Here is a 27,271-nt window from a genome sequence, read left to right on the forward strand (position 1 = left end):
AAGCACCAGAGTCTCCCGAGTGAAATGCTGAAGGCGGAGCTGTAATCTTCGGTTTCTCCATCCTCAAAAATGTTGCGCTTTACCGCAAGAAGGTCGTATCCAATTACGTAGTCCTTCTCGGGAGGGAGACATACGAGAAAAACCTCGTTTGCCACGAATTCCCTCAACTGAAATAAGGGAACGCTCGATAGCTGTCTTTCTTTTCTCGAGTATTGCATGAAATGTTTCTATTTCATCAAGGGTAAGTACGCTAGCGAACAAAACAACAAGTGAGTGTCATTTTGAATGCAGACTGAAGTTTGCTTGTTAGCGAACTGATTTCATGCCCCCTTTTGTTTTGCCCATTGGCTATAGGCTAGCTAGCGGTTTACGTTACAGTAACAAGCTAGCCTCCGCTCCATCGGTGTAGATACAATTTGGCCCACATTATCCAAGTGAGTTAACAAAATATTGAATATTCATTCATTTTTATTTTTTATCAGCGATCGGGTGAGCTGTGTGCTAACTTTAAGGGGCTAGCGAACGTTTGTTAGCAAATATTTACGTCATCTGAGTCAATCCATGCCATGGTCTAAAATTTCGTCTTGGCTGACTGATCCAACTGCCTGGTAACTTGATATGCAACCTCTGAGTTTTATGCTGCCAATTAAGTTTTTACAGAATAATAATTGCCACTGTTATTTGATATACATTTTTCTAATAACGCTTGTTACATATTTTGAACGCTTGCATTTGAACTGTAGATCTGTCATTGGGGTAGCATTTGCAGGATGACATCTCTTGAGATGCTTGTTTTCAAGTGTTCAAAGGGAGAAAAAACTAAACTAACAATAATAATATGCCAACTACTGTCTAATAATAATATTTTTAAAAGTACATTAACAGAATAGCAAGTTGTTGTACAACTGCTAATGGGCCTACAACTAATAAAAACTAATGCTACAACTACTAATAAAACTAAGTGTATATAATACATACATATTTACAAATATCTTAACATGGTGATGTTTCTATTAGTTAAAAACAGTTTGTTCTTAATATTTGACAAAAGGCTTTCTTAAAATGCCCTGATTTCTATAGGTAAATTATTCTGGTCAGTTGAGCCTTTTTATCTGAAGGATCTTACTCTGTGATGGACCCTTGGAGTTGTTTGTCGAATGCAGTAGTGAGTCTTGTAAATCATGGATGTGTGACCACAACATGGGATATGGTAAGAAGACAGAAGTTATGAATTGGCTCTAAATACAAGTGGTAGATGTTGACATCCTCTAAGGATCTAGACTATGTTGTTTACAAAGTGAGAACAACACTAACGACTTCATCATTTCCCTGACTAGGATTCTCCTTCAGTGGAATCAGGAGTGTGAAATGATGATTGCATCACAATCCGGCCGAACTGGCTTTTCTAATCTTAATCTCAAGAATGATCGACAACACTGAGCCAAGAAGAAGCAGTTCAATCATGCCCTCAACACAGAAGAACCCTATGGGCGTTGGTGAGTGAAGAAGGCAGGACATCTCGCAGCCTTGAAGGAGGCTGGTGGCGTTTCCCTTGAACACAACTCGGAACGTGTGTTTGGACTCCGCAGCAGTCCGCAGTTCACCTCTTGGTTCTAGATGGAGGATTCTGTCTGTTTGTGAGCCTGACCCAACGTCCTGACGGGAGCACTGTCTGAGGAAGAGTAAACATGTCCCTCTCTGTGAGTACCAATCGCGTGTGTGTGTGTGTGTGTGTGTGTGTGTGCACACTTTTTGTATGAGATATGGTGGGTAAGCAGCCACTGATGAAATGAGCCCAACTGGTGACATGGCACTAGTTATTTTTCAAACCAGGGCCATGTTTGAATACTTAAAAATGTATCATCCTTCTTTGGGAGAATCACTGATATGACATAACTGGATCGGTGAAAGGCCATTGGCTGACCTTTTGTTGTCCCCATCCAATACTCTCAAATCAGTGATTACATCATTCGGGGAAGGGAGGGAATGAAGGATGCGGTTTTTAAGTAATTGAACATTGCCCTGGCTTCCATCCACTGTTTCCAGCAGGCCCGTTTCAGAGTAGAGCTAGTAGTGCAAAACGTTTTTCAACTGAAAACAAAATGCTGTGTTCTAATAAGACAAGATTGGACACTTTGACTTTTACATTTTTAATTTCCTTCATACTGAATGCAGCTCAGGGCTCAGCTTGTCTCTATAGCCAATCCCCAGGGGGTTAGGGTTGTGAAAAGGAGAAGATGAGAGGAGGCCCATGGGACGGCAATTAAACCCCAAACTAGGGACAGATGTTGTCTCCCTCCCTCCCTTCGCCCCCTCCCTCTCTCTCCCTCCATCCATCCCTCTCTTTTCTCATGACCATTTACTCCTCTTGTCTTTTCAATCGTTCCTCCCTCCTCTGACTCTCTTTTTTACTCACCCTGAAAGTACTGTGTGCAGTAACTAAGTATATAGGGATTCAGCACTTATATCATTATGTGTTTAGTCATGATGGGACTGATGGGACTGAATGTGTTCTCTCTCTTTCTCGCCACCACACTGTTTTTGTTTAGCTCCTCCCTCTTGATCTTTAGCTCTTCTATTCACTTAAACCGTTATACAATCAGCTATTCTCAATCTCTTTCTTGGCATCAAGTCAATGCATTTGTCTGTGTGCAGTCCTGTCAGCATGTAGATGTATGCTTCCAGGTGTGATGTTAGGCTGTCTCTGTGTGTGCATTCCTGTCATCACTGCCCCCTATGACTAGTGTCCAAAGTTTTTCCTGACCACGTGACTTCATTAGGAAAAACTCTGGATTAGCGCTGGGATAGTGATGGGTGTTTTATGGATCTCTTATTTTGGAGAAATGACTGTGTCATGAGTTATTTCTGTGTTATATATGTTTTCCCTGTCCCTCTTTCCCCCCCTCCTCAGACGGTGCTGGCGAAGGCCCTGTTTGACAATGCAGCAGAGAGCCCTGAGGAGCTGGCCTTCCGGAAGGGGGACATCCTGATGGTTCTAGAACAGGAGCAGGGAGGGGGTCCTGGCTGGTGGCTCTGCTCCCTCCATGGGCGCCAGGGCATCGCCCCCGCCAACCGCCTCCGCCTCCTCCACACCACCCCGGGGTCTGACCCCCGACCCCCTAGCCGCGCCCCCAGCGAAGACTCCGTGTACCTCTCCCCTGGCCCCCTGGCCCGCACAGCAGTCTCCACGGAGGACATAGACGGCGTCTACCGCACCCCACCTAGCCTGGGGGAGGCCCTGTACCAGAGCCCAGGGGCGGTGCCTGTTGCCTCTAGACCAGGGGTCCTCCGACAGGCCGAGGTAGGGGGTCGCCCACGCTCCCGCTCCAGCTCTGGCACACGCCCCCTACCCGATTGGGACGGGGGGGTGACGGGGCGCCCGCGCTCACCTTCCCTCCGAGGCAGAGATGTAGACTCAGCCGGGACTCTTTACCAGACCCCCTCCACCCCCACACTTCTTGGGCCCCAGCACCACAGATCACCAGGGGGTCTGACTGGAGCCCCTGGCCCAGAGAATGTTTATCTGGCCCCCAGTGGGATGCCCCGGGCTGTGGGTCTAGCTCCAGAAGGGCCAGAGGACAACACCTACCTTGTCCCCAGGGAGACTGTAGCGGCTGCAGGCCACTCTGACAGCTGTTACCTGGTCCCCAGAGGTACTGTACTGCCCAGCGAGGAGTTCTACCAGACCCCCACAGGAGGGGCAGCAGGGGTGGCCGTGGCGACCCTGGTTACCCCCATCGCTACCAGGATCCTGGAGACTCAGAGCCTCACCCCGTCACAGGTCAACGGGGACAGGGGGGCCCCCCTCAAGCCCCTCACCCCTCATTCCAAACTGGCACAGGGCACCCCTGGGATGATGTACCAGACCCCCACCCATGTGGGAGCAGGGATTCTCAGGACTCCACCCGTCCCTGCACTGGGATCCCCCAAACCTCAGCTGAAAGGCGTGATCCCAGGAACCCCCAGAGGTCAGAGTGGTGTGCCCTCCACCCCTCCCATCGCCAGGGGGAAGCTAGCACCGGCTACCCCCATCAGGGGGTCCCCCTTGCTGGCCAGACCAGGACAGGGACAAGGCAGAGTGCCCAGGTCACCAAACTTTGCCCGTAAGCCACCTCCTCCAGCCCCTCCAGTGAGGGGTGTCACCAGAAAAGACTTGCCCCAGCCTGGAACCCCTGTGTCCACCTCTAAGCCTGCCATCTCCACCCCCCAGTCGACTCCTGTACCCTTGCAGCAGGAGAGCAAGGATGGGAGGATGACATCGGATGAAAAGAAGAAGAATGGGCAGAATAAGAAAGGAGAGGGCAGAGAGTATGCAGATCCTGATGACGAGAACCTCGATGAACAGGTGACAGACCGACAGACCGACAATCTCGTCATGACTAGGCCCCAGAGTTATTCCCCGTCTAGTCATGCATTCAGGAAAAACTCCAACCCTAGTTAACCAATGTGAACTATTGACCTTGTGCTTATAACAAGCATATAACAGTCTTATGATATGTTGTGTTGTGCCTGGTCTACTAGGTGTATGATACTCCTCCCAGCAGTAGGTGGCATCGCCAAGCCCCAGCAGCGCTGTGTGACGACGAGAACATCTACAACACCCCCCGCTCCCTCCCCCCACACACTGACCTAGAGTCAGAGGTCAGTCAGGATTCTTCCTCCACAGTGCAGACACCATCTCTCTCCTCTCCTACTCCATTTTTTCTCTCTCTCTCTCCCTGGCTCTCTTCTTATTCTTATTCTCACTCCTCGCTCTCACTTCATCTTTCTTTCTCCCTCTCCTTTCTCTTCTTTGTCTGATTCTCCCTCTCCCCCCTCAGCTCTCAACCTTCCCTCACCTGTTCTTCCCTTCCTCCCTCTGCCCCTCACTCACCCTCTCTTTCTCTCAGTACTCCCCTCTTTCTCTCAGTACTCCCCTCTTTCTCTCAGTACTCCCCTCTTTCTCTCAGTACTCCCCTCTTTCTCTCAGTACTCCCCTCTTTCTCTCAGTCCCCCTCTTTCTCTCAGTACTCCCTCTTTCTCTCAGTACTCCCCTCTTTCTCTCAGTCCCCCTCTTTCTCTCTCGGCTCAACTTTCCTTCACCTGTTCCTTCCTCCCACAGCCCCTCCCTCCGTCTGTCTCTCTCTCTCTCTGCCACACCTGTTTCTCTGTCAGCTGCATTCCAGTCTGTGTGATCTGAATACTGCTGTTGCTATTTTCTCCCAGTCACACCCAGCTGTCTATACCGCAGTGGGAATGTAATGGCCAGGCTATCCAATCTCCTCCTCTGTTCTTCTAGAACATACATAACAAACAGTACTACTGACTAGGAGCTTAGAATGACTGAATGGAATGACTTGAAGAACAATAACGGTCAAGGAAGACTTGCTCTGCGCCATATAGACCCACCTCGTCCTGTTGAATGATCTAGGTGCCCTTTACACTGGTGCATTAGACATTATTTTGTCTAACTGAGCAATTGGTGTCTGGGCCAGGGGGCAAAATAGAGAGCAATATCCCCTTGAGGAAAGTGGCTATTTACTTTCTTTCTCCATTTCTCTCCATCTCCTTCCATCCCTTTCTGTCTTCATCTCCATTTCTCTCTTTCAGGTGTACAATGTTCCCACTATAATACTCAGCACGTCATCAGACCCCCAACAGCAGACCTACAACGTCCAAGCGTCTGTTACAACTGCCGAATCAGAGGAGGACGTTTACAGCGTTCCCTCCCTTCCTGGCCTACCCCTGGCCCCGGGGGACATGTCCACCATCATCCCCCTGGAGGAGACGGAGCACGGCCAAGTCTACTCTGTCCTCGGCCAAGGGAAGAGAGCGCCGCTGGGTGTGGGCAGCGACTTGGGCTCCACCTCCGAGCCGGACTGTGGCATCTACAACATGCCTGCTCTCACCCTTGACGTCTTGCCCTCTTCGGCGATGTCAACGTCGTCTTCCACACATAGGTTATCTGTATCCAGTAATGGGTCTGGTGACATCCAATGGAGAACCTCGCTTTCCAGTCTTGTCCAATCGGTGCTGAGCACTGCCTCGGGTGCACCCGCCTCCTCAAGGGACCTGGCTACCTCATTGGCTGAGATCCTGTCCGTCTGGAAGTTGAGTCAACCCAGCGAGGTCCCTCCCTCTCTCCAACTGGCTTGGGCCCGCCTCTCAGATCTACTTCCTGCTTTGTCTTCCTGTGGCCACGCCCCTCCGTCAGACACCCTGCTCTCTATGGTCCAACGGGCGCTGGAGGACTCCACCATCCTGTTACAGACGCAGGGGCGGCCCCGCCTCCCTTCCCAGGACTCCCTGTCCCGGAGACCCCTACCAGCCCTTCCCGTAGCGGAGATCAAACCCGTAGGGAGTGGTATGGGACCACGCAAGAGTAGCTGGATCCAGGAAAGGCCCTTACCCCCGACCCCGCAGCCAGCGTTCCCCCTGCCCCTCGCACAACCCTCCATGACCATGTCCATCACGGTAGGGCAGAGCGATGGAGAGGAAGAGATGGGGAACGAGTACGCTGGGATAGGTCTGACTCCCGCCCCAGCACCACTTCCTGTTGGAGACAGTGTGGGATACGTGAAGCTGCAGGTCAGTCTTCAATCTGCTGGCTTTTGTTTCTCGCTCACCTCTCCCTTGCTGGCACTTGTCTGCATTTTACATTGTGTTTGAGTTATTTTTTACATTGTGTTTTAGGGGGAGTTCAGGATTCTACAATTTAAGGTTAGATGGTTCAGAAGAAACCGCTTATCTTTAAACAGCCACTACAAATTGTAAAAATACTTGCCCTTTAAGCAGACTCCTTTATCCAGAGTGTCTTACAATAATCGCTCTTGTATGTTTGCCTCTCTTCTTCTAGTTGTTTTATTGGACAGTATCTGCTCTGTGGGCCCATGGCTGTTTCTAAAGTGATGTATCTACATTATACTTACAAAAGTATGTGGACACCCCTTCAAATGAGTGAATTCCTACATTTCAGCCACACCCGTTGCTGACAGGTGTACAAAATTGAGCACACAGCCATGCAATCTCCATAGACCAACATTGGCAGGCAAATGGCCTTGCTGAAGAGCTCAGCGACTTTCAATGTGGCACAGTCATAGGATGCCACCTTTCCAACAAGTCAGTTTGTCAAATTTCTGCCCTGCTAGAGCTGCCCCGATCAACTGTAAGTGCTGTTATTGTGAAGTGGAAACGTCTAGGAGCAACAATGGCTCAGCCGGGAAGTGGTAGGCCACACAAGCTCACAGAATGGGACCGCCGAGTGCTGACGCGCATAGCAACACTCACTGCCGAGTTCCAAACTGCCTCTGGAAGCAACGTCAGCACAAGAACTGTTAGTTGGGAGCTTCATGAAATGGGTTTCCATGGCCGAGCAGCCGCCCGGACACACAAGCCTATGATCACTATGCGCAATGGCAAGCGTCGGCTGGAGTGGTGGAAACGCGTTCTCTGGAGTGACGAATCATGCTTCAACATCAGGCAGTCTGACGGACAAATCTGGGTTTGGCAGGTGCCAGGAGAACGCTACCTGCCCCAATGCATAGTGCCAACTGTAAAGTTTGATGGAGGAGGAATAATGGTCTGGGGCTGTTTTTCATGGTTCATACTAGGCCCCTTAGTTCCAGTGAAGGGAAATCTTAATGCTACAGCATACAAACATTCTAGACGATTCTGTGCTTCCAACTTTGTGCCAACAGTTTGCTGAAGGCCCTTTCCTGTTTCAGCATGACAATGTCCCTGTGCACAAAGCGAGGTCCATACAGAAATGGTTTGTCGAGATCGGTGTGTAATAACTTGACTGGCCTGCAGAGAGCCTTGACCTCAACCCCATCGAACACCTTTGGGATGAATTGGGACACCGACTGTGAGCCAGGCCTAATCACCTAACATCAGTGCCCAACCTCACTAATGCTGTTGCGGCTGAATGGAAGCAAATCCCCACAGCAATGTTATAACATTTAGTGGAAAGCCATCCCAGAATAATGGAGGCTGTTATAGCAGCAAGGGGGGGGGGACTAACTCCATATTAATCTCCATGATTTAGGAATGAGATGTTCAACGAGCAGGTGTCCACATACTTTTGGTCATGTAGTGTACTTTCACCATTCCTCCACAGGGAAAGCCAGAGCCTCCCTCAGATGTCCAGACGGAGAATGTGTCAAACCAGACTGTCCACACCACAGAGCCTAGGGTAAGTAACACACACTCACATCTTATGCTCCAATTGTCACACATATGCTTGTCTCATTCTCACACACTTTGTTTTCACACCAAACACCCCGCACATACACGCACACACACTCATCTTCTCACATCTTCACACCACATACACAAACTATGGCCTCGGATGAATCATTCATTCTCTCTTGTGTATTTACTGATGAGCTTTCTCTGTCCTTCAGTCCAGTGAGTCAACATTGATCTACCTGACTTTAGGTTACATTGACAGTAAATCTGCTCTCTGTACTTCTTTATCCAGTTTCAACCTGCCTGGATCAACTAGACTTGTTTACCTTTACAGTATCTCTACCTCGATCTCAATGTCTCTTTATCTTTCTCTCATTTTTTCTCAGCCTATATTTTTGTAGGCTTAGGTTGCGTCAACTTGTGTCATAGCCACACAACAAGAGGTCATCTGTGGTTCTAAGAACTTGACATAATAGACAACGGGGGCCCATTGCACAATAGATGGCAGTTCCATAAGTGACAATGTTCATCCCTGCCATTACAATGATGACCCTATCTCACTCCCCCCCCCCCCCCCCTGTGTCTCTAACTCTCCCCATTTATCTAACTCTCTCCCTGTCTATCTTCTCTTCCTTCTCCCCTCTTTGCCTGCCTTCTCTGTCTCTCCCCCTCCCCCTTCTCTCTCTTCCCCCTTCTCTCTCTTCCCCCTTCTCTGTCTCCCCCTTCTCTCTCTCCCCTCCTCCCCTTCTGTCTCTCCCCTCCCCCTTCTGTCCCCCCCTCTCTCTCTCCCCTCCCCATCTCTCTGTCTCTCCCCTCCCTGTCTCTCCTCCCTCCCCCTCTCTCTGTCTCTCTCCCTCCCCCCAGTTGAGCCCCTCCCCTCCTCTGCCCATCTCTCTCTCTCTGGAGGACTCTGAGCTGCTGTCCTTCTACTCGTCTCAGAGCCTGTCCCACCTCTCCTGTCTGGCCGACTCCATCGACGTGCTCTTCAACAGTGTGCAGGGGAACCAGCCTCCCCGCGTCTTCGTTTCCCGGGGAAGAGTTTGATCGTGACGGCGCACAAGCTGGTGTTCATCGGGGACACGCTCTCCCGCCTCCTGACCTCTCCTGACCTCCGAGCAAAGGTTAGCACACATTTCATGCCAAAATGACACGGTCGTGACTCGTGTTCATGAGGGCACACTGTAGCAAAACATTTTACAACAGAAAAAGAAAATGAATGTTTTTCATAGGACGAGTTTAGGTAGTCCCTACCTGTTGCAGTCAGTTTTCTTCCATTCTATGCCTAATGAACACGACCCTGCATTTCATTCCAAATGTAGAGTTTGTAGTCAAACATAAAGAAGAGCTTGCAGCAGAATTAATTAGAGTTTTAGGTCAAGGTGAAAGGGATTAGGGACATTTAGGTAAGATGTATTTTTGTCTTTCTCTCTCCGTAGGTCACAACCTCAGGGGGCGTCTGTGTCAGGCCCTGAAGGCTGTCGTCGTGGCTACAAAGGGGGCAGCACAAAACTATCCATCGGTCTCTGCCACCCAGGAAATGGTGGACCGCGTGGCAGAGCTGTCCCAGCATGCCGCAGGATTCTCCAGCCTGCTAAAGCGCCTCGCAGAGATATCTTGACAATATTTCTTCAACTTCTCTTCTTGAAATGCCTTAGTCCAGGGTTTCCCAAACTCGGTCCTCAGGACCCCAAGGGGGGCACGTTTTGGTTTTTGCCCATGCACTACACAGCTGATTCAAATAATAAATGAATCATCAAGCTTTGATCATTTGAATCAGCTGTGTAGTGCAAGGGCAAAAACCAAAACGTGTACTCCTTGGGGTCCCGAGGACCGAGTTTGGGAAATGCTGCCTTAATAGTTGTTTCAATGTGTGGTCTTTTTAATTGAATGGTTTGACATTGGAAGTAAGTGACTTGGAATCATTGATTATCAGTGCGGAAGAAGAACTGAGATCTGTGCCTCATTTGTCATTGAGTTAGATTTTGTGTGTGTTGGTTGGGCTTTGTTTTTATACTTACTGACTTCTGTGCTCTTAGTGCCAACTGCCAAGCACAGTTGTCTCGTTGTGTGTCTAACTTATTTGATTGATGGATGTTTGGTTTTGCTCATGTTTGAACCAGGTTTGTGACATTGAGTGTCCCTTTTGGGCCACCGTATTATGGGAGACAGCCTAGTTCTGGTCGGTTGCCATACGTTCCTCTTCCTTTGACATTTCTTAACTTTGCATCCTTATTTATTCGAAGTAACTCTCCACCCCCAAGTGTGCCCACATCCTGTTTGTTGCGATGGAGGAGAACAGGGAGAGCTGGATGAAGGTGCAGGTGGTGGGTCTGTATATAAAATCTGTGGCAGCATTACTGAGTGTTTCTGCCTGGTGTTGCATTGCAGATTGTGTAAAACTTGTATTATCCAGAGGATGTTGACCATAGGAGCTTGCAAGATGACAAGATGGCTACTCTTTTACCCCTTCAGTTTCCTAGCTTGTAGTCTGGAAGAGGGGGATTGGAAAGAAGATTAAGAATTCTATGTGGGACTCAGATTGGTTTCAAGTAACCTGTTGTTGGAGTGGTGCAAGAGCGGGCTCAGTCAGGCATGCCCTTTCCCACGGTTGGGCCATCGAGAGGGAAGAACCTGTATTCCAACTTTTACCTGTCTACACCTGTCTCCCTTTCCTCTCGCTTTCTCACACATATTACACCTTCCGTCACACACCCTCACTTTCCTACACAGTCCCCGACATGTTGTCCAAAGGACGAGAAAGAAAGGGTTGTCTTTTGTCTATGCGGGTAGCTCCCAGACAGACATGCTGGTGTACTGTTGCCTGTCTGTTTTCTACTCAACTCTATTGTCAGTGAGGCATCCATAGCAGACACAAATGGGGTATTTCTGTAGTGCGTGTGTATCTCCATGAAGTTAATCTTTGTCACCATCGCCCTTCTTAAGTCAATGCTTAAACTAATCTTCTGTGCCCAAGCATTGCTCCTACCTATCTAGTTCCCTGTAGCCTCTGATAGGCTAGGTGGAAGTATCGCCATATTGCTTCATGGGCTACTCTTACCCAATCCTCTCAGATCCTAATAATAAGTGCATAGGGGGCTACGGTATGATTGGGGCGCAGGCTTCTAGGCTTTCCTATTGTTGAAAGACTCTAATCGCACCCTGCAAAGTCTATGCTGCCACTCTCCCTAGTATTGCTGTCTGACTCTGCAGCAGTGGTATGTTGGTGATAGGAGGGTGAAATTAACAAATATGCGTCGGTGCCAAAAAAAAAGTAGGAAGTAGCTTTGTCAAACACTAGTGTTTTGCCTTTGTGCTCCCCCTAGTGGAAAGTAGCAGGGTTTCTACAGAATGCCTGCCTGCACAGTAAAGTCACATCCATAGCCGGAGGGCCTAATAATAGAAAAGCGTCATCATAATTAATAACAATTGTATTTATTTATCATTTTTTCCTAGTGGCTTTGTGATCTGCATGGCTTTAAGTTGCTATATTTGTTATATATGCACATTTAACCAGGGATGTTTTCACTTCACACCGTGATTTCAATTTTACTACAATGTTTGAAAAGAACAAATGGAGAAGAGCAGTTGGTTTGATTAAGCTAAATTTGTTTTTTGCCTTTTTTGTACCAGAATGTATTTTTGAAAGCTTTTCATGTTGTATTTTTTTTTTTTACACACTAAAGTGAATTTGTTGGGATTGACTCAATGTCTATACAAGGCATATGGATCTATCCAGTCTACAGTTCATGTAAGTTGAACACTACAATAAGTCATTTGACTCTGTTCCCTTCTAAAATGTACAAATACATTTTTACAATTATATTCTGTCTTGGTGTGGATTATTTCTGATGAAAGTATATGTATTATAAAAAGGTGTTTCAGTTTTCACCTTGTTAGTGAAGCATCGACTTATTAATTGTGGCATGTTTTTTAGGACATTATACTGTGCACTGTCTGTAAAAAGCGTCAGACACATGGATAAGGCTAATTTAAATGATGGAAGATTTGTGTATTTTAGAGATGGCTAGCACTGTATCGGCTGGTAACTACAGTAGGAAAGTCTCTCCACTCTCCGGAGACCGCCGAACGGTGACGTTGGCGGGGATTCGGAGGACGTAGCGACGCCTGTTGGAGCTCCCGTGAGTCGACAGAGCGACAGGAAAGCAAAATGGCGGATGAAGATGTTACGCTGGATGGTAAATCTCTACAATCGCTCCGTGTGGCGGATTTGAAAGCCGCTTTGGAGCATCGACACCTCCCTAAAAGCGGGGCAAAAAATGCGCTCATTAAGCGACTGAAGGGGGTAAGTTTGGCGCCGGTTATTGCTTCTACCGACGAGCTGGTCAAGTTAAGCAGGAGGCGAGAGTGAATTATAGGCCGTGGTTCGGGTGCGGGAATCCATAATATTAGGCACGCGTTCGGAGGATTTCAGGTCTGGCAAATTATCCATCGGTGTGTTAAAATAAGTCGAACCAATTGTATAATTGTCTTTTGTTGTGCAACACACTTCAAAGTTGAGATGTGTTGCACGGACCGAACTGAAGGCCCATTCGGAGCGTGTGTTAATGCTAGCGAACTATCTAGCAGCAGTTCCTCTGTCGTCGGGCCTGCGCTCTGTGTGAGAGGAAAAGGGGGCAGGGTGATTGGGTACGCGCCTGCCCATATGCGCTGTTTATAGGAACATTAACTCGCTAGCTACGTGACTAGCTAGCTTAGTAAGGCAAGCATGTTTTAGATAATTAACGTGAAGTTGATTTTCTTTTTCTCGTCAATTAGCTAGTTATTATTTAACTAAGTAAAAATTTCCTTAACACTACCACTACTGGAAAACGTTAGGTTTCCAACAAACTACTGTTACTGCTGAATATTAATTTGGACACCATCGTTAGAAAAATACATTTCCCAATTGCATTATAATTGCCCCATAAGTGTCTTAACTTAGAATTGCACACAATGCTCAGCAATCACAAATAATGTCATACATTATAACGACCCGCTTTTCAATCAGCCATGCAGTTTCCTATACTTGTATTATGGGCAATATCCTGTGTGTAAAAATGGGCTATTCTCTTTCGCATTTCCAATAGAATGCAAGCTGAAGGTTTGCAAATGTCAGTGGAAGGGCGATCGAAACTGTTTGGCACTAGAAACTCAATGACCGAAGTCGATTTGGATGTACCCATCCCAATGATGCCCCTCCTCCTATGCAACAGACCAACGATCCATTTCGCTTCTACGTTCCCTATTTAGCTTATACAGAATTAAAACGGGTCTGTTCATTAGAAGAGAAGCTCCAGAGGGCAGGACAGAAATTGTTTCAGAGACCTTGCTCCTGACCACTATGACGAGTTTTGGGCATCATTTGCTGCTGGAGTTGGAATGGGAAGATGGGCTTGTTGTCCTTTCTAGGATGCTATATTTGTTGACTGATTTCATGTATGTGCCTCCAATAATTCGGTTAGTTTTTCTACAATGTAAATGTTAAATGTTTAGTACTGTCTGTATTGCTTTCTTCTTCTTCTCTCCTATGATGATCTCGCCATGCTAATACTGATGCACCAGACTTGACAGTGTGTCTCTGGGTGCAAGTGAGTTAAAACTCATTTTTGCATACTGACTGGGTCAGTGTGGGCTGCGGAGAATAAATCAATAGCTCTTATTAGTCTGCATTTCTGTGAAAACACAACATCATGGTTATGTTTGTGTTTGATGTGTTTTAACCAGTAGTTTGCTTGCTGTTTTAGGCTCTGATGTTGGAAAATGTTAAGAAGACTTCCACTTCCCACATTGGGCTCCAGCCCAACTCCCAGGTAAGAGACCAAGCAATACACCACTGTTTGGATAGTCGGTACTAGACGTAGAGGCAATATTACGGAGGTTACCTGATTTAATTGTCAGTCATCTGTGTGTTTCAGACCAGATATGTATTTTTTTTAATTCACATGAATTAGAAAATAATCCAACCTGTATCGTTCAATGCACAAAGGTGATCATTTATCGTTTTAGATTGTGGTGAAAATCAGTCCTGTGTCATTAAAACGCACAGATAGCCTAGTCTTTCCCTTCCATGCTTTCTAATGTGCTTATGTCCCCTGTGTGTTCAGATTGGGGAGGAGATGAGCCAGAACAGCTTCATAAAGCAGTACCTGGCTCAGCAGCAGGACCTCCTTCGCCAGAGGCTGGAGAGAGAGGCCCGGGAGGCGGCAGAGGCCGATGGTAAGACACACAACCAGGCTCTAATATCCACACTAGCACACTACTTAACATAGAATGCTAGTGTTGAGTGGACATTGGAACATAGTAGTCTGTTCCAATATCCACACTGAAGCAAGGTTTTGGGCATGCATTGTAAGTGGTATGTGAGTTTGGACATAGAGCGCAGACTTGAACTACATCTGAACAATGTACAACGGCCCTATAGCTTAGTGCTGTTAACAGCTGTAGAGTGATACCAGTGGATGAATGGAGGGCAGTTAGCTTCGTGCCATTCACATCTGCATATAAACAGTGGCCTTATAGCTGAGTGCCCTTGTCATCTGCATATATGGATAGTGGGCCCATCTCAGGCCTCTTGCACCATGTAATGTCCTTATTGTCTCCGATGATGATCCCGCCATGCTAATACTGATGCACCAGACTGACAGTGTCTCTCTGGTTGCAAGTGAGTTAAACTCACCTTCTCATACTGACTGGGTCAGTGTGGGCTGAGGAGAACTACTAGGAATAAACCACACTAACCACTTTAATATATTTATTATTTTACCCGAAGGTGTACCAACAACTTGTCTTTTATATTTGAACCTTTTTTTAACCTTTATTTAACTATACAAGTCAGTTAAGAACAACTATTTGTGACGCAGATCGCTCTGCAAGTCCTGCCTCTCCCATCTCCTCATTGGTTTATAGAAGCAGGTACCCACGTGCCATCTCCTCATTGGTTATACCCACGTGGGCGATTGAAAGACGAACTGTATTGATGGTCATCGTGGTAATACTATGAAAGTTTAGATGCCAATCACCATATAAGTTCAAAGAAGAAAAAGCCTGTAAGGAGGAGCGATGACTAGAAATGATTCGGTTGACCGTTTTATGTGTGGATTAATTGTCGGAGTTGAGGACCTTGTGCATTTCAGGTAAAATAACAACTCAATGTTTATATCCCAGGACAAATTAGCTAGCAACAGCAAGCTAGGTAGCTAAATTGCCATAAATGTTTAATGCTTTTGGACCTGTCCCCAAATTAATGTAATTGGTTCAGAGTTTGTTTTGATATTTTAACCTGATCGCGTTTGGTGTTGGGGGAAAACATACATTTATGCACGATTTTGCACGCGTGCAGCTGGTTTGGATGCCATGTAAGACAACACATCATGGCAGCAACACAACATGACAACATGGTACAAACATTGTTAGGCACAGACAACAGCACAAAGGGCAAGAAAGTAAAGGCGATAATGCATCACACGAAGCAGCCACAAGTGTCCGTAAGAGTGTTCATGATTTCTATTTATTTTATTTTACAAGGCAAGTCAGTTAAGACCAAGTTCTTATTTACAATGATGGCCAAACCCTAACCCGGACGATGCTGGGTCAATTGTGCGCCGCCCTATGGGACTCTCCATCACGACCGGTTGTGATACAGCCCAGGATCGAACCAGGGTCTGTAGCACTGAGATGCAGTGCCTTAAACCACTGCGCCATCCGGGAGCCCCCGATTGAGTCTTGAATGTAGAGATGGCGATAAAGCTGTCCAGTTTAAATTATTTGTATATACCAGGTTATTTTTGGTATGTTGGATGAGTAGTCTTTCTTGTTCTCTCCATTCCCAATTGAGTTGTAAGTGCAGAGTCTGAGACTTACAGAAATCCCAGTTCCAAACTCTGACCCCTAATATCTAACCTCTGTTTCCCCTCAGGGGAAACAGGCCCAGAGGAGGAGGAGGATGAGGAGGATGAGGAGGAGGAGGACACAGAGCAGGACAACAACAGTGCTTCCTACCATCCTGACAAGGTCAGTAACACACACACAGGAGCAGAAGATGCTCAAAAGGCAATTACATTCGAACGGTCCAAGATATATTTATTCTATCATTTCTTGTTCATGTGTTCATATCAGGCTAGCTAACAGTCTCAATTTCTCTCTCTACCTCAGCATTGCCCCATACCCTCTCAGCCCCCACTGAACCGGGCCGAGGAAGGAGGTGGAGGAGGGACAATGATGATGGGGCAAGGAATGATGTCCCAGGGTATGGGCAAAGGGACGATGTCTCGCAGACCACACTTTGGCCCAGGCTCCGTGCCCCAGGAGTCCCCTGACGCCCCTGGCTCCTGGACGCAGCAGCGTCTCTCACTCCACACTGGCCTCCGCCACGAGGAGCTCACCACCCCCTCACCACCCCGCGCTGTGGCCTCCCTGTCTGTGCGTGTCTTGGGGGACCCCGAGCGCCAGGGCCTGCCACCCTCCATGCCCCCCCGCGTCCAGGCCCAGGAGAATGAAGGCACCGCCCCGGCGGCTGACGACCGCCCCGCCCACTATGTGCTCCACCTCAGCCGCTCCGCTCGGGCAGCAGCCAGCGCCGGGGGTAACCGCGTCCAGGAAGACAGTGATGATGATGACAGCAGTGAGGAGGACGAAGATGAGTGGGGACCTGCGGCAGGGGCAAGAAGAGGTGGCGGTGGAAGAGGACGTTCCCCTCCCCCTCGGCCCCAGCAGCCTTCCCCCAGCATCCCAGTGGGCCGAGAGAGGTCCAGACGCAAGCTCCAGCCTCCGCAACACATCCCCCCTCAGCAGGTAGTACACCAGCCCCCCATGCAGCTCCGCCAGCCCACCCCGCCCCCCTCCCCACCCCCAGAGCTCTCCTTTCCTCTACCCGACACCCCCAAGCAGAGCCCGCCCGACATGGATGAGGAGCCAGAAGGAGCAGGGGCTGGGGTAGCCATCCGCTCCCCTCCAGGTGGCCTCCAGAGGCAGGATTCTGACTCCAGCTCCCGCTCCAGCAGCCCAGAGCCCCTGGCCCAGCGGCGGCCCGGACCCCTCTCCCTGCTCGCCCGCAAGATGGCTTCCGAGGGAGCATTCGGGAAGAGAGGTGAGGGTGCCTCAGACGGCCAGACAGGTCCTGGTGGGGAGTCGTCCGGATCAGGAGATGGCGGTAGCATCGTCCCAGGAGCAGGACCGGGGGTTGGGGTAGTCCTGTTCCCTGGGGCTGCTATCACCCACATCGGAGGCAGCAGCGCAGCGCACTCCGGAACCGTCCCTGTACCCGAGGTCCCTGCACCAGTGTCTATGTTTGGATCAGGGGCCCAGTTCCATCCTCTCTCTCTGGTGTCTGGAGCAGCTGTCCCAGGCATCACCCTCACTGCAGAGCCCCAGGGTACATCTGGAGAGACTGCACAGAAGAGAACGGAGAAACAGGTAGAGAGTGAGAGTTGCCTGCCGCCATGGAAGCACGGACGGGATGTGACGTCTGTGTCCTTGCCGTTTGGGTCTGGGGAGTCAGAGGTGCCTGCGGTGCACCAGGGGGACAGCCCGAAGAAGTCACCCTTCGGCAGGGACGAACCCCTCTCCTCTCCTCCCGGCTCAACCACCTGTCTGCCTGCTCTCGCCCCCAAGAAGCCCCGCATGTTCTCCGACACCTCATCCGGCTCCATGGCATCCCCTCCCAAACCTGGGCAACAGGGGTCTGTGGTGGTGACCACGCCAGGGGAACCCCCCCTCAAACAGGAAGTCCTCGTCTCAGGGGCCCAGCAGGACACAGACAACACCATAGAGGTCACCTCACCGAACAAGGCGTCCGCGGAAAAGCCTGGAGGGAAAACTGGAGGAGAAATTGTAAAGATGGAGAAGGAGAGTGACAGCCAGGCAGAAAAGGCGACACCGAAAGCCGCCGGCGAGACCAGGAGAAGAGGACCTGAAGAGGCTGTTGAGGTTGAGCCCATGGGGCCTGCTCTGCCCCCCTCTTACCCAGGTAAGGGAGAAGAAGAGAAGAAGCGGAAGGAAGATGTGAGGAAGAAGGAAGAAGAGCGGTGCAGGCAGAGGAAGAGGGCGAGCGACAGGAGGTCGTCGCCCTCCAGCGGTGGCGACTCTTCATCCTCCGACTCGGATTCTGGATCCTCTTCATCACATTCCTCTGCCTCCACCGCCTCCCGGGACAAAAAAAAGGTTAGTGACTGGCTAATCCGGATGTCAATCAAATCTTTCTCTCTGCAATGACAAGCTGTCATCACCCGTCAGTAGTAGAGCAGTGTAGACGTTAGTCTCCGATGATGATCCCGCCATGCTAATACTGATGCACCAGACTGACAGTGTCTCTCTGGGTGCAAGTGAGTTAAACTCACCTTCTCATACTGACTGTGTCGGTGTGGGCTGAGGAGAATTAGTGAAAGATGCTTCACCACCTGTGACATGCTTCTTTATATTATGGAACACAATAATTTAAAATACTAACCCCTCTTCCTTCATACAATCCCAGTAATCTTTCTCGACATGCTTTAATTTAATTGTATGAAAAGGGGATTCTTTACTGCTACAGAAGTGGCTTCTTGCTTTTGTCTCTTAACACGGCGCATTGATATTTTGCCATATATAGTCTGTCGTTTGCTCATTCTATTTGTTTCTCAGAAATCTGTCCCGGGAAAAGGAAGAGGGGATGAAAGGAGAAGACTGGAAAAAGGAGGAGAGAAGAAACAGCCTTCCAGGTCAGCCATAATACCATTTGAGTTGCTCTCACAACGCACACACTCCTTGCGGTTCTTTACACACACACACACCAGGGTTTCTGTTAGCCGGTAATAACTGGATTTTGGCTGTTGAAAAAATAAAGGCGATAAATAAAATTGTCGCCTGTTGGTGTAAATAAGTTTGACTGGTCATGGTTAATTTACGCCAATTTAATTCCACTAAATGATGTGTGTGTATATTGGTTGTGTATCTGGGGCGGCAACGTAGCCTAGTGGTTAGAGCGTTGGACTAGTAACCAAAAGGTTGCAAGTTCATATCCCCGAGCTGACAATGGGACCCATCTCGTCCAAAAAGTTTATGCAAGTTTGCCAAAAAGCACCTGGAAGAACCTGGATGACTCTTGGAAGAATGTTCTATGGGCAGATGAGTCAAAAGTATACCTTTTTGGATGACTTGTCCCATTATTGCTTTTTCAAAAAATGTCTTCTGAAGGAATTCGCCTGGCGGTTTTTATTCTAGGCATGTCCAGGCAGTAACAGGCTACACTGACAACTTGAGCTTGGCTCCCAAGTTTCTAAACCATTCCAAGCCATCTTTGGTGTAGTGTCGCCATAATGTGTGATCCTAATTATTATTTTGGATCCTACATGCTCCCTAGCTTGCACACGTGCGCTAAACAGTGTACTTGCACTTGAGATGCATTTTAAGACAATGGATGAGAAGGTGAACTTGACATTTCCATGTAGTTTAGTTGGAAGGCTGCATTGTGATCTATGAACAGCATGGGTTGCATTAAATACACGTTTTTCCCACTGATGTTCAATTCATTGACACAACGTATAAACAAAGGCATTCACTAAAAGTTGACACATGTAGGCTCTTTATGGGCTATGCGCAGCACTTCGTTTTAAGCATCAATTAATCGATTCAGTTAGGCCTATTTTCATTCTCAAACCGCCAGGCACACCTGTCAAATTCAGACCTTTCTCTCAAAACACAGCGATGTCGATTTGCACTAGATTAGTACTATAAGAGGACTTTACTTTTTTTTGTTTTTGCGGCTTGAATTATTACTGTAAATGACCGACGTGGCAGATTCGGACAGGACTTAATGATGGATATGTTGATTTGTGCTCTTGCACATAATTCCATAACCCTATCTCCCCCAGTAAAACGAATCCCGTGTGAATAGGACTTTACACACAGGTGTTCAGAGCACGCTAGAGAGCATGCTAGATACATTAGGGAAGTATTCAGACCCCTAGACTTTTTCCACATTTTAAGTTGCAGCCTTATTCTAAAATCGATTAAATCGCTTTTTTTCCCCATCAATCTAACAATACCCCATAATGACAAAGCAAAAACAGGTTTTAGAAAATGTTGCACATTTGATTACAAATAAACTAAAATATGACATTTACATAAGTATTCAGACCTTTTTACTCAGTACTTTGATGAAGCACTTTGGCAGCCTCAAGTCTTCTTGGGTATGACGCTACAAGCTTGGCACACATGTATTTGGAGTTTATCCAATTCTTCTCTGCAGAACCTCTCAAGCTCTGTCAGGTTGAATGGGGAGTGTCACTGCACAGCTATTTTCAGGTCTGTCCAGAGATGTTCAGGTCTGGGCTCTGGCTGGGCCACTCAAGGACATTCAGAGACTTGTCCTGAAGCCACTCCTGTGTTCTCCTGGTTGTGTGCTTAGGGTCGTTGTCCTGTTGGAAGGTGATCCCAGTCTGAGGTCCTGAGCTTTGCTCCGTTCATCTTTCCCTTGATCCTGAGTCCCTGCCGCTGAAAAACATCCCCACAGCATGATGCTGCCACCACCATGCTTCACCTTAGGGATGGTGCCAGGTTTCTTCCAGATGTGATGTTTGGCATTCAGGCCAGAGAGTTTAATCTTCATTTCTTCAGACCAGAGAATCTTGTTTCTCATGGTCTGGGAGTCCTTTAGGTGCGTTTTGGCAAACTCCAAGTGGGCTGTCATGTGCCTTCTACTGAGGAGTGGCTTCCGCCTGGCCACTCCACCATAAAGGCCTGATTGGTGGAGGGCTGCAGAGATAGTTGTCCTTCTGGAAGGTTCTCCCATCTCCACAGGGGAACTCGGGGGGGCTCTGTCAGAGTGACCATACGGTTCTTGGTCACCTCCCTTACCAAGGCCCTTCTCCCCCAATTGCTCAGTTTGGCTGGGCGGCCAGCTCTGTTGGTGGTTCCAAATTTCTTCCATGTACGCATGATGGAGGCCACTGTGTTCTTAGGGACCTTCAATGCCACAGAAATGTTTTGATACCCTTCCTCAGATCGGTACCTCAACACAACCCTGTCTCAAAGCTCTACAGACAGCTCCTTTAACCTCATGGCCTGGCTTTTGCTCTGGTGTGCACCGTCAACTGTGGGACCTTATATAAACAGGTTTGTGCCTTTCCAAATCATGCCCAATCAATTTATTTTACCACAGGTGGACTCCAAGTTGTAGAAACATCAAGGATGATCAATGGAAACAGGATGCACCTGAGCTCAATGTTGAGTCTCATAGCAAAGGGTTTGAATACTTATTTACCTAAGGTATTTCTGTTTTTTTTTATAAATTAGCAAAATTCCTAAAAACCTGTTTTCACTTTGTTGGGGTATTGTGTGAAGATTGAGTTTACATTTTTTTTTTTTTTAAATAAGGCTGTAACTTAACAAAATGTGGAAAAAGTCAAGGGGTCTGAAAACTTTCCGAATGGACTGTATAGCTAATTATTTTATCCGTTATTTTACCTGGTAAGTTGACTGAGAACACGTTCTCATTTGCAGCAACGACCTGAGGAATAGTTACAGGGGAGAGGGGGATGAATGAGCCAATTGTAAACTGGGGATTATTAGGTGACCGTGATGGTTTGAGGGCCAGATTGGGAATTTAGCCAGGACACCGGGGTTAACACCCCTACTCTTACGATAAGTGCCACGGGATCTTTAATGACCTCAGAGTCAGGACACCCGTTTCATGTCCCATCCGAAAGACGGCACCCTACACAGGACAGTGTTCCGAATCACATTGGGATATTTTTTTAGACCAGAGGAAAGAGTGCCTCCTACTGGTCCTCCAACACCACTTCCAGCAGCATCTGGTCTAGGGTTAGCTTCAGAAGCAAGCCATTAGTGGTTGTGCAGGGTGGTATGCTGCTGGCACAAGATACCGCTAATTAACACAGGTGATTCCGTCTGTCCTCCGTAAACAAGCGCTGTAACATGGAGATATGGGCGTTTGTGAACCCGAACCCTGAACCCTAACCCTATAAAGGTGCAGAAGCTGGTCCAAAACACACCTACATGTGCGCCCGGGCCGACATTAATAGACCCCCCCCTGTATCATCCCTGCCTCAGTTGTCTGTAATGTGAATGTTTCTTTGGAATTGAACATGTTTAACACTTTCTTCTGGGCCCGGTTTCCCAAAAGCTTCCTAAGTCATCGTGAGAACCTTCGTAGGAGCATTGTTACATTTCTGAACTGTTTCCCAAAACCAATGTTATTAATGTCGCACTTGAACCTGCTCGTAATCTAACGCCTAACTCAGACCACTCGTTGAACAGCTAAGTGCGGTATTAGATGTATTTTTGCCCTCCTCGCGTCACTTTATACACATCTCTGCTAAACATAGAATCCCATGGTTTATATGTCTCTCTCGGACCTCTGATAACTTCAGAACAAAGTAGCCAATGTCTTTGCAATTTATACAAACAAGCAACATATAAAAAGATGCTTCAAATGAATATTGCGATGACAGCATTAAAATAAACAGTACGGGCCCAGGGGGTAATCATAATGAAATACATTTCATGTTTAATTGACTTCTATTTTGATACTAATTTGTCGCTATATTTCATGTGTAGCCCACATGTGTGCAATGATGTGCCAAATCAGTGATTTAGTGCATGTTGATTGGGTAAGCAACTAGAATAAGCCACCTCAATATTTGCAGCTATAGGTGGTGATAGGAGCTGATCCGTCGTCAGTATTGTAAAACAATTATGTTTGGATGGAGAAAACTGATCAGAGTTCAGTGCTTCCTTTCTTTCGATACTATAAGTATACACATGCTCCAACTTAGACTGTTCTCTCTGCGTGTTGTTTTGAGAAACGCATGTTACATCTTCGGCTGTTGTAGGAAAGATGCATCGTTTAAAGCGCTCCTAAGCTCCATCACTATCGGGAAACCGGGCCCTGGTCATTGATCTGTGGATGGATGATTGGACTCCAGGTGTGGATGGACTTCTCAATGTAGCGATTGTGAGTTTAGATTATAATAAAAACAGGAAGGACCATTAGAACATGTGTGAATGTGTGTGTGCAGATATATTTTATGTGTCTTGCCTTTGCCAGAAGATACCGACCTTACCCGTACGCTTGTTTACACTAAGATGCACTGGGGTCGGAACGTAATCATGATTACATTGACACTTGATCCGGCATGAGATATGAGTCGAAAAACGTACCTCAATGCGGACTACTAGTTTTTCCGGAAAACTGCACTTTTCCACATTGGGCCTCCGAGTGGGGCAGTGGTCAATGCATCTCAGTTCTATAGGTGTCACTACAGACACCCTGATTCGAAGCCAGGCTGTATCACAACCGGCCATAGGGCACCGCACAATTGGCCCAGCATTGTTCGGGTTTGGCCAGTGTAGGCGGTCATTGTAAATAAGAATTTTCTTAATTGACATGCCTAGTTAAATAACGTATTTTCGGGCAACTCTTGCCCCATTATCATTAAGTGTTATAGTCCATTATCATTAAGTGTCTTGAAGTATGTTTCATGGGTTTTGATGAATGACATGACACACGGATTTATTGTAAAGAAAATGTTTATTCCATATAGAGATGACGCATTAAGTTGGCCAGAACACCAGTGTTTTAGCTTGATCCATTGTAGCTACTCTACTACTGCCAAATGTAAAAAAGCTGTCGTTCTGCCCCTGAACAGGCAGTTAACCCACTGTTCCTAGGCCGTCATTGAAAATAAGAATTTGTTCTTAACTGACTTGCCTAGTTAAATAAAGGTAAAATAAAAAATATCGTCCCTACACTTACCGACAGCATTGTGAACGGTCAAAACGCTTACTCGCGACTACTAGTTATAGAAAAGGAAGTGGCAGTGGTATTTCTTGTTAGGCGTTTAATGAGCCGAAGAGAGACGGTTAGTGCAATTCGAGATTGGGACGTCCCTTCCCTAAATTTAACCAAATAGTGTCTATTATATTGACAAAATAGCAGGGTGACCACTCTAACAATAGAAATACATGTCCTCAATTATTGAAGGTCTGGGAGATCGGGTGGGACTGTTGTAGCCAGTGAGGGCAGATACGCGTGTGAACAACAGGCACACAGCTGTCGTTTTTCTCCAAGTAGCCGGAATGCCATCCACTTACCAGTACATTTTTGTAACAGGCTAAAACATAACGAAACTTCTAAACGATAAAAGGAAGCCTCACGTAGTAAGACACTGTCAGACCTCCATACAGCGTCCGGGGGGAGTAAATCCCCCCGCTTCGTCTTTTCCTTAACCCCTACAACAATAACCCGAATCTTTTGAGATGTAAACGGGCTGACGTCAGAGCTGGAGGTCCCAAGGATCCCGGCTAGTTTCCCCTCTCGGCTCGCTATCCAATATGGCCGTCGTGTGTGTTGCTACTCTGATACCGTCGCAGTGCACAAACCCGGCAGCCGCATAAGGATTTCTCGTCCTCAATTTCAATCCGTGGAGCAACCGATTGCGATAGAGCGTTAGGTGTCCGCGGTTCCAGCCAGACAATATGCTGTCGGAAGGGACCGAAAACGGGTAAGATGGAGAGCGAAAGGATAGGCATTACGTTTCTAGAATGGCTTCACCGGTAGTAGCTAAGGCGCTGCCAGTGCTGATTGTGTCATGTCTCAACCGCTCGTTCACCCTGCCGCGCCTGGTGTCCTAATTAAATGATCGCTAAACTGTCGCCACATACGTTTGAACTGTCAGTGGTGGGCGTTTTAATTACAAGACTGACACGAATTGTTACATTACATACATGCGTCGTGCACGTGAGTGTCGCTCTCCGCGTCCACGTGGGGTGTGGATTTATCGGACTCGAGTTGGGGGAAGGGGATGGGAAATACCGGGTAACTCCAGTCACTCAAGTTTACTAGTACCAGAGAATCCTTATACGCAGGTAAGTAAGTAATAAAACTGGTCGTGGCTGGATCAAACGCGTCATACTGAGAATCATGCAGAAGCTTTTAAGCTTATGAATTAAACAACGATTTCCTTCCTCCTTGACTGTCTTAACATGTTTCAGGTTATGGTGTGTGTGTACGTACTAAAGCTCACCTACACTCTGAATCCAATGGATGTTTAAGGGACATTTTCTATCTGAATGTACACTACCTGTCTCGGTATGACTTCAGTGCATGTATAGGTTTACTGCATGTCTCATTCTCTATGTGAAGCCAGTGCAGGTGTAGATACACTGGCTGTCTTACTATATGAATCCAGTGTAGGTAACGACTCTGTCTCATTTGAGAGGTGGGTATGACTGATTCATTGTCCACCACCTCTGTCGTCTTTTATGCTTCTTTTGTCAGGTTAGTTCTTGCCGTGTTTTTTTTTTTGTGCCGTGTAGAGGAGATGGTGTCAGACAGAGCCATGTATAAATATATGACTCTGGTGTTAGATTGTTAACTCGTGACCATGATAAAGAATACTGCTCATGATGCTAATGAGCAAGTGTCACCATGGGAGATCATTAATACACAAGACATCTGTTGGCAATTGTGGGTGTGTGTGCCCTTAAGGTGTGTCATAATTCTCCAACTGGCTAGGCTGTCTCTTGAGGGTACTACATGGACTACCAGTGGTCAGTGTGGAGTAAGGGTTTAATTATATAAAGTTTTTTTTATTTTTTATGGGGGATGGGGGGGCCTCTTTAGCAAAGAGGCAGTTTCGTCCCAAAAAACACATACTCTTAATGATCACATCAGGGACTGGGTTCTCCTCCACTGCTGCCCCACTGGGGTGGTGGTCTAGTTGACATCTGTCCCCTGGCCTCTCATAGGTCTCAGATGGCAGGTGTGTGTTCGGCGAGCGTAACAGACATGCGCAGAACAATGACTTCGCTTTTTTTTTGGTGTGGAGGATGTGGAAGGCTTTAGGGGTCTGAATCGGTTATCAGTCAGTAACATTAGGATGACCCTGTAAGTGATTGCAATGTGTTTACGCGTGTGATCTTTGGTTAGACAGCGGTGCATGTCTTGGTTGGTCAATCAGTGTGTGTGACTGACCGAATCAGGAGTTTGTTTTGAGGAGTATTTTTGACCTCGTAGCTGGGTCGCTGGGTGTCAGTTGGCTGTATTCTGGTGTGAGTAAGTTATTTATAGTTGCACTGTCCCAGATAACTGGCCTCAACCAACCTTCTCTCTTTCTCTCTCTCTCTCTCGATCTGTCCTCTGTGTGTCTGACTCTCTTTACTAGAGGTAGACTCATCTATCTAATCCCCTCTGCTTTTTGATGAGGGACACAGTTTTGTTCCTTCCTACTAGATAGATTTTTTTTAGCTTTCATGGCTAATGGTTGTAGGTAGGATGAGCCGGCTTCTTTACCGTTGTTTGTTATCTATGTATAGATCATTTACGATGACGTTCTTTATTCAGGTCTTTGTATGAGAATACATCTCTCTACTATCCTCATTCTCGCTCTCTTTCCCCCTCGCGCGTTCTCTCTCTCCCCAGGGAGAAGAAGCAGTCTTCCCTGTCGGAGCCGTCCGGCCCTGGCCCTATGGAGGTGGAAAGGCCAGACCCAGAGGACTCCAGGGCCCCCCAGCCCACCCCCGAAGGGGACCCAGAGAACAGTGAGGGCCGCATGGAGGAGGTAAGGTCGCTGAGAGGGAGAGGTGGGGGTCTGGGAGCATGGGGATAACTGGGGGGATGTTTCAGGAACTAACCCCCTTGTCCTATGGCTTAGTCTGGTACAGGATGTGTCCCAAATGGGACCCTATTCCCTACATAGTGCACTACCCTGTTTTGACCAGAGCCCATAGGGTGCACTATAGGGAATAGAATGCCAATGGGGACACAACCCTGGTTTGGGACAGTTAAAACGTCCGTTGATGGATAGTTGTGGATGTTTCAGGTTAACAGTGGACCAACCTACTAACCCTCCTGTTACTATGGCTTAGTTTGATACAGTTCAAATACCCATAGGTAGAATCTTCTCTCCGCAAATGGGACTTAACAAACTAACCTAACCTCTTTGAGCTGAATGTCGATTAGATACTCACACATGGACATGCCACACACATGTTACTCTGGAGGTTTTCATAGAGCAGTTGCCTTAGCGACTTGACTGCAGGTGGTTCATCTCTAATGGGGTGTGAAATTAGACATGACCTCCACACGGACTACATGCATGCTCCACAT

The 27,271-nt window shown here is 47.5% G+C and overlaps 1 protein-coding gene, 3 non-coding genes and 1 pseudogene across 7 annotated transcripts in view; all 5 read left to right on the plus strand.

The window, feature by feature from the left end:
• The first annotated feature begins 82 nt into the window (after positions 1-82).
• Positions 83-11,988, plus strand: LOC115137970 (embryonal Fyn-associated substrate-like; annotated as a pseudogene).
• Positions 11,989-12,285: 297 nt separating this feature from the next.
• Positions 12,286-27,271, plus strand: part of acin1b (apoptotic chromatin condensation inducer 1b) — a 31,436-nt gene continuing 16,450 nt past the window's right edge. For 3 of the 4 annotated variants that reach the window (XM_065025408.1, XM_065025407.1, XM_065025409.1), the window contains exons 1-7: positions 12,286-12,469; positions 13,911-13,976; positions 14,271-14,382; positions 16,082-16,176; positions 16,318-18,324; positions 18,784-18,860; positions 26,585-26,723. In XM_065025408.1, coding sequence (XP_064881480.1) covers positions 12,335-12,469; positions 13,911-13,976; positions 14,271-14,382; positions 16,082-16,176; positions 16,318-18,324; positions 18,784-18,860; positions 26,585-26,723 — 2,631 coding nt within the window. In that variant the 5' untranslated portion in view covers positions 12,286-12,334. The remainder of the gene's footprint in view (positions 12,470-13,910; positions 13,977-14,270; positions 14,383-16,081; positions 16,177-16,317; positions 18,325-18,783; positions 18,861-26,584; positions 26,724-27,271) is intronic. The other variant, XM_065025410.1, reaches the window with a different exon arrangement.
• Positions 13,689-13,790, plus strand: LOC115139107 (small nucleolar RNA U6-53/MBII-28). Its single transcript, XR_003865068.1, has one exon. It is a non-coding gene; the product is annotated as a small nucleolar RNA U6-53/MBII-28 (small nucleolar RNA).
• On the plus strand, positions 14,763-14,879 carry LOC115139106 (small nucleolar RNA U6-53/MBII-28). Its single transcript, XR_003865067.1, has one exon. It is a non-coding gene; the product is annotated as a small nucleolar RNA U6-53/MBII-28 (small nucleolar RNA).
• LOC115139105 (small nucleolar RNA U6-53/MBII-28) lies at positions 18,421-18,537 on the plus strand. The gene has a single exon (XR_003865066.1). It is a non-coding gene; the product is annotated as a small nucleolar RNA U6-53/MBII-28 (small nucleolar RNA).

Source organism: Oncorhynchus nerka, linkage group LG12 (assembly GCF_034236695.1).
Source record: "Oncorhynchus nerka isolate Pitt River linkage group LG12, Oner_Uvic_2.0, whole genome shotgun sequence".
Lineage (NCBI taxonomy): Eukaryota > Metazoa > Chordata > Actinopteri > Salmoniformes > Salmonidae > Oncorhynchus > Oncorhynchus nerka.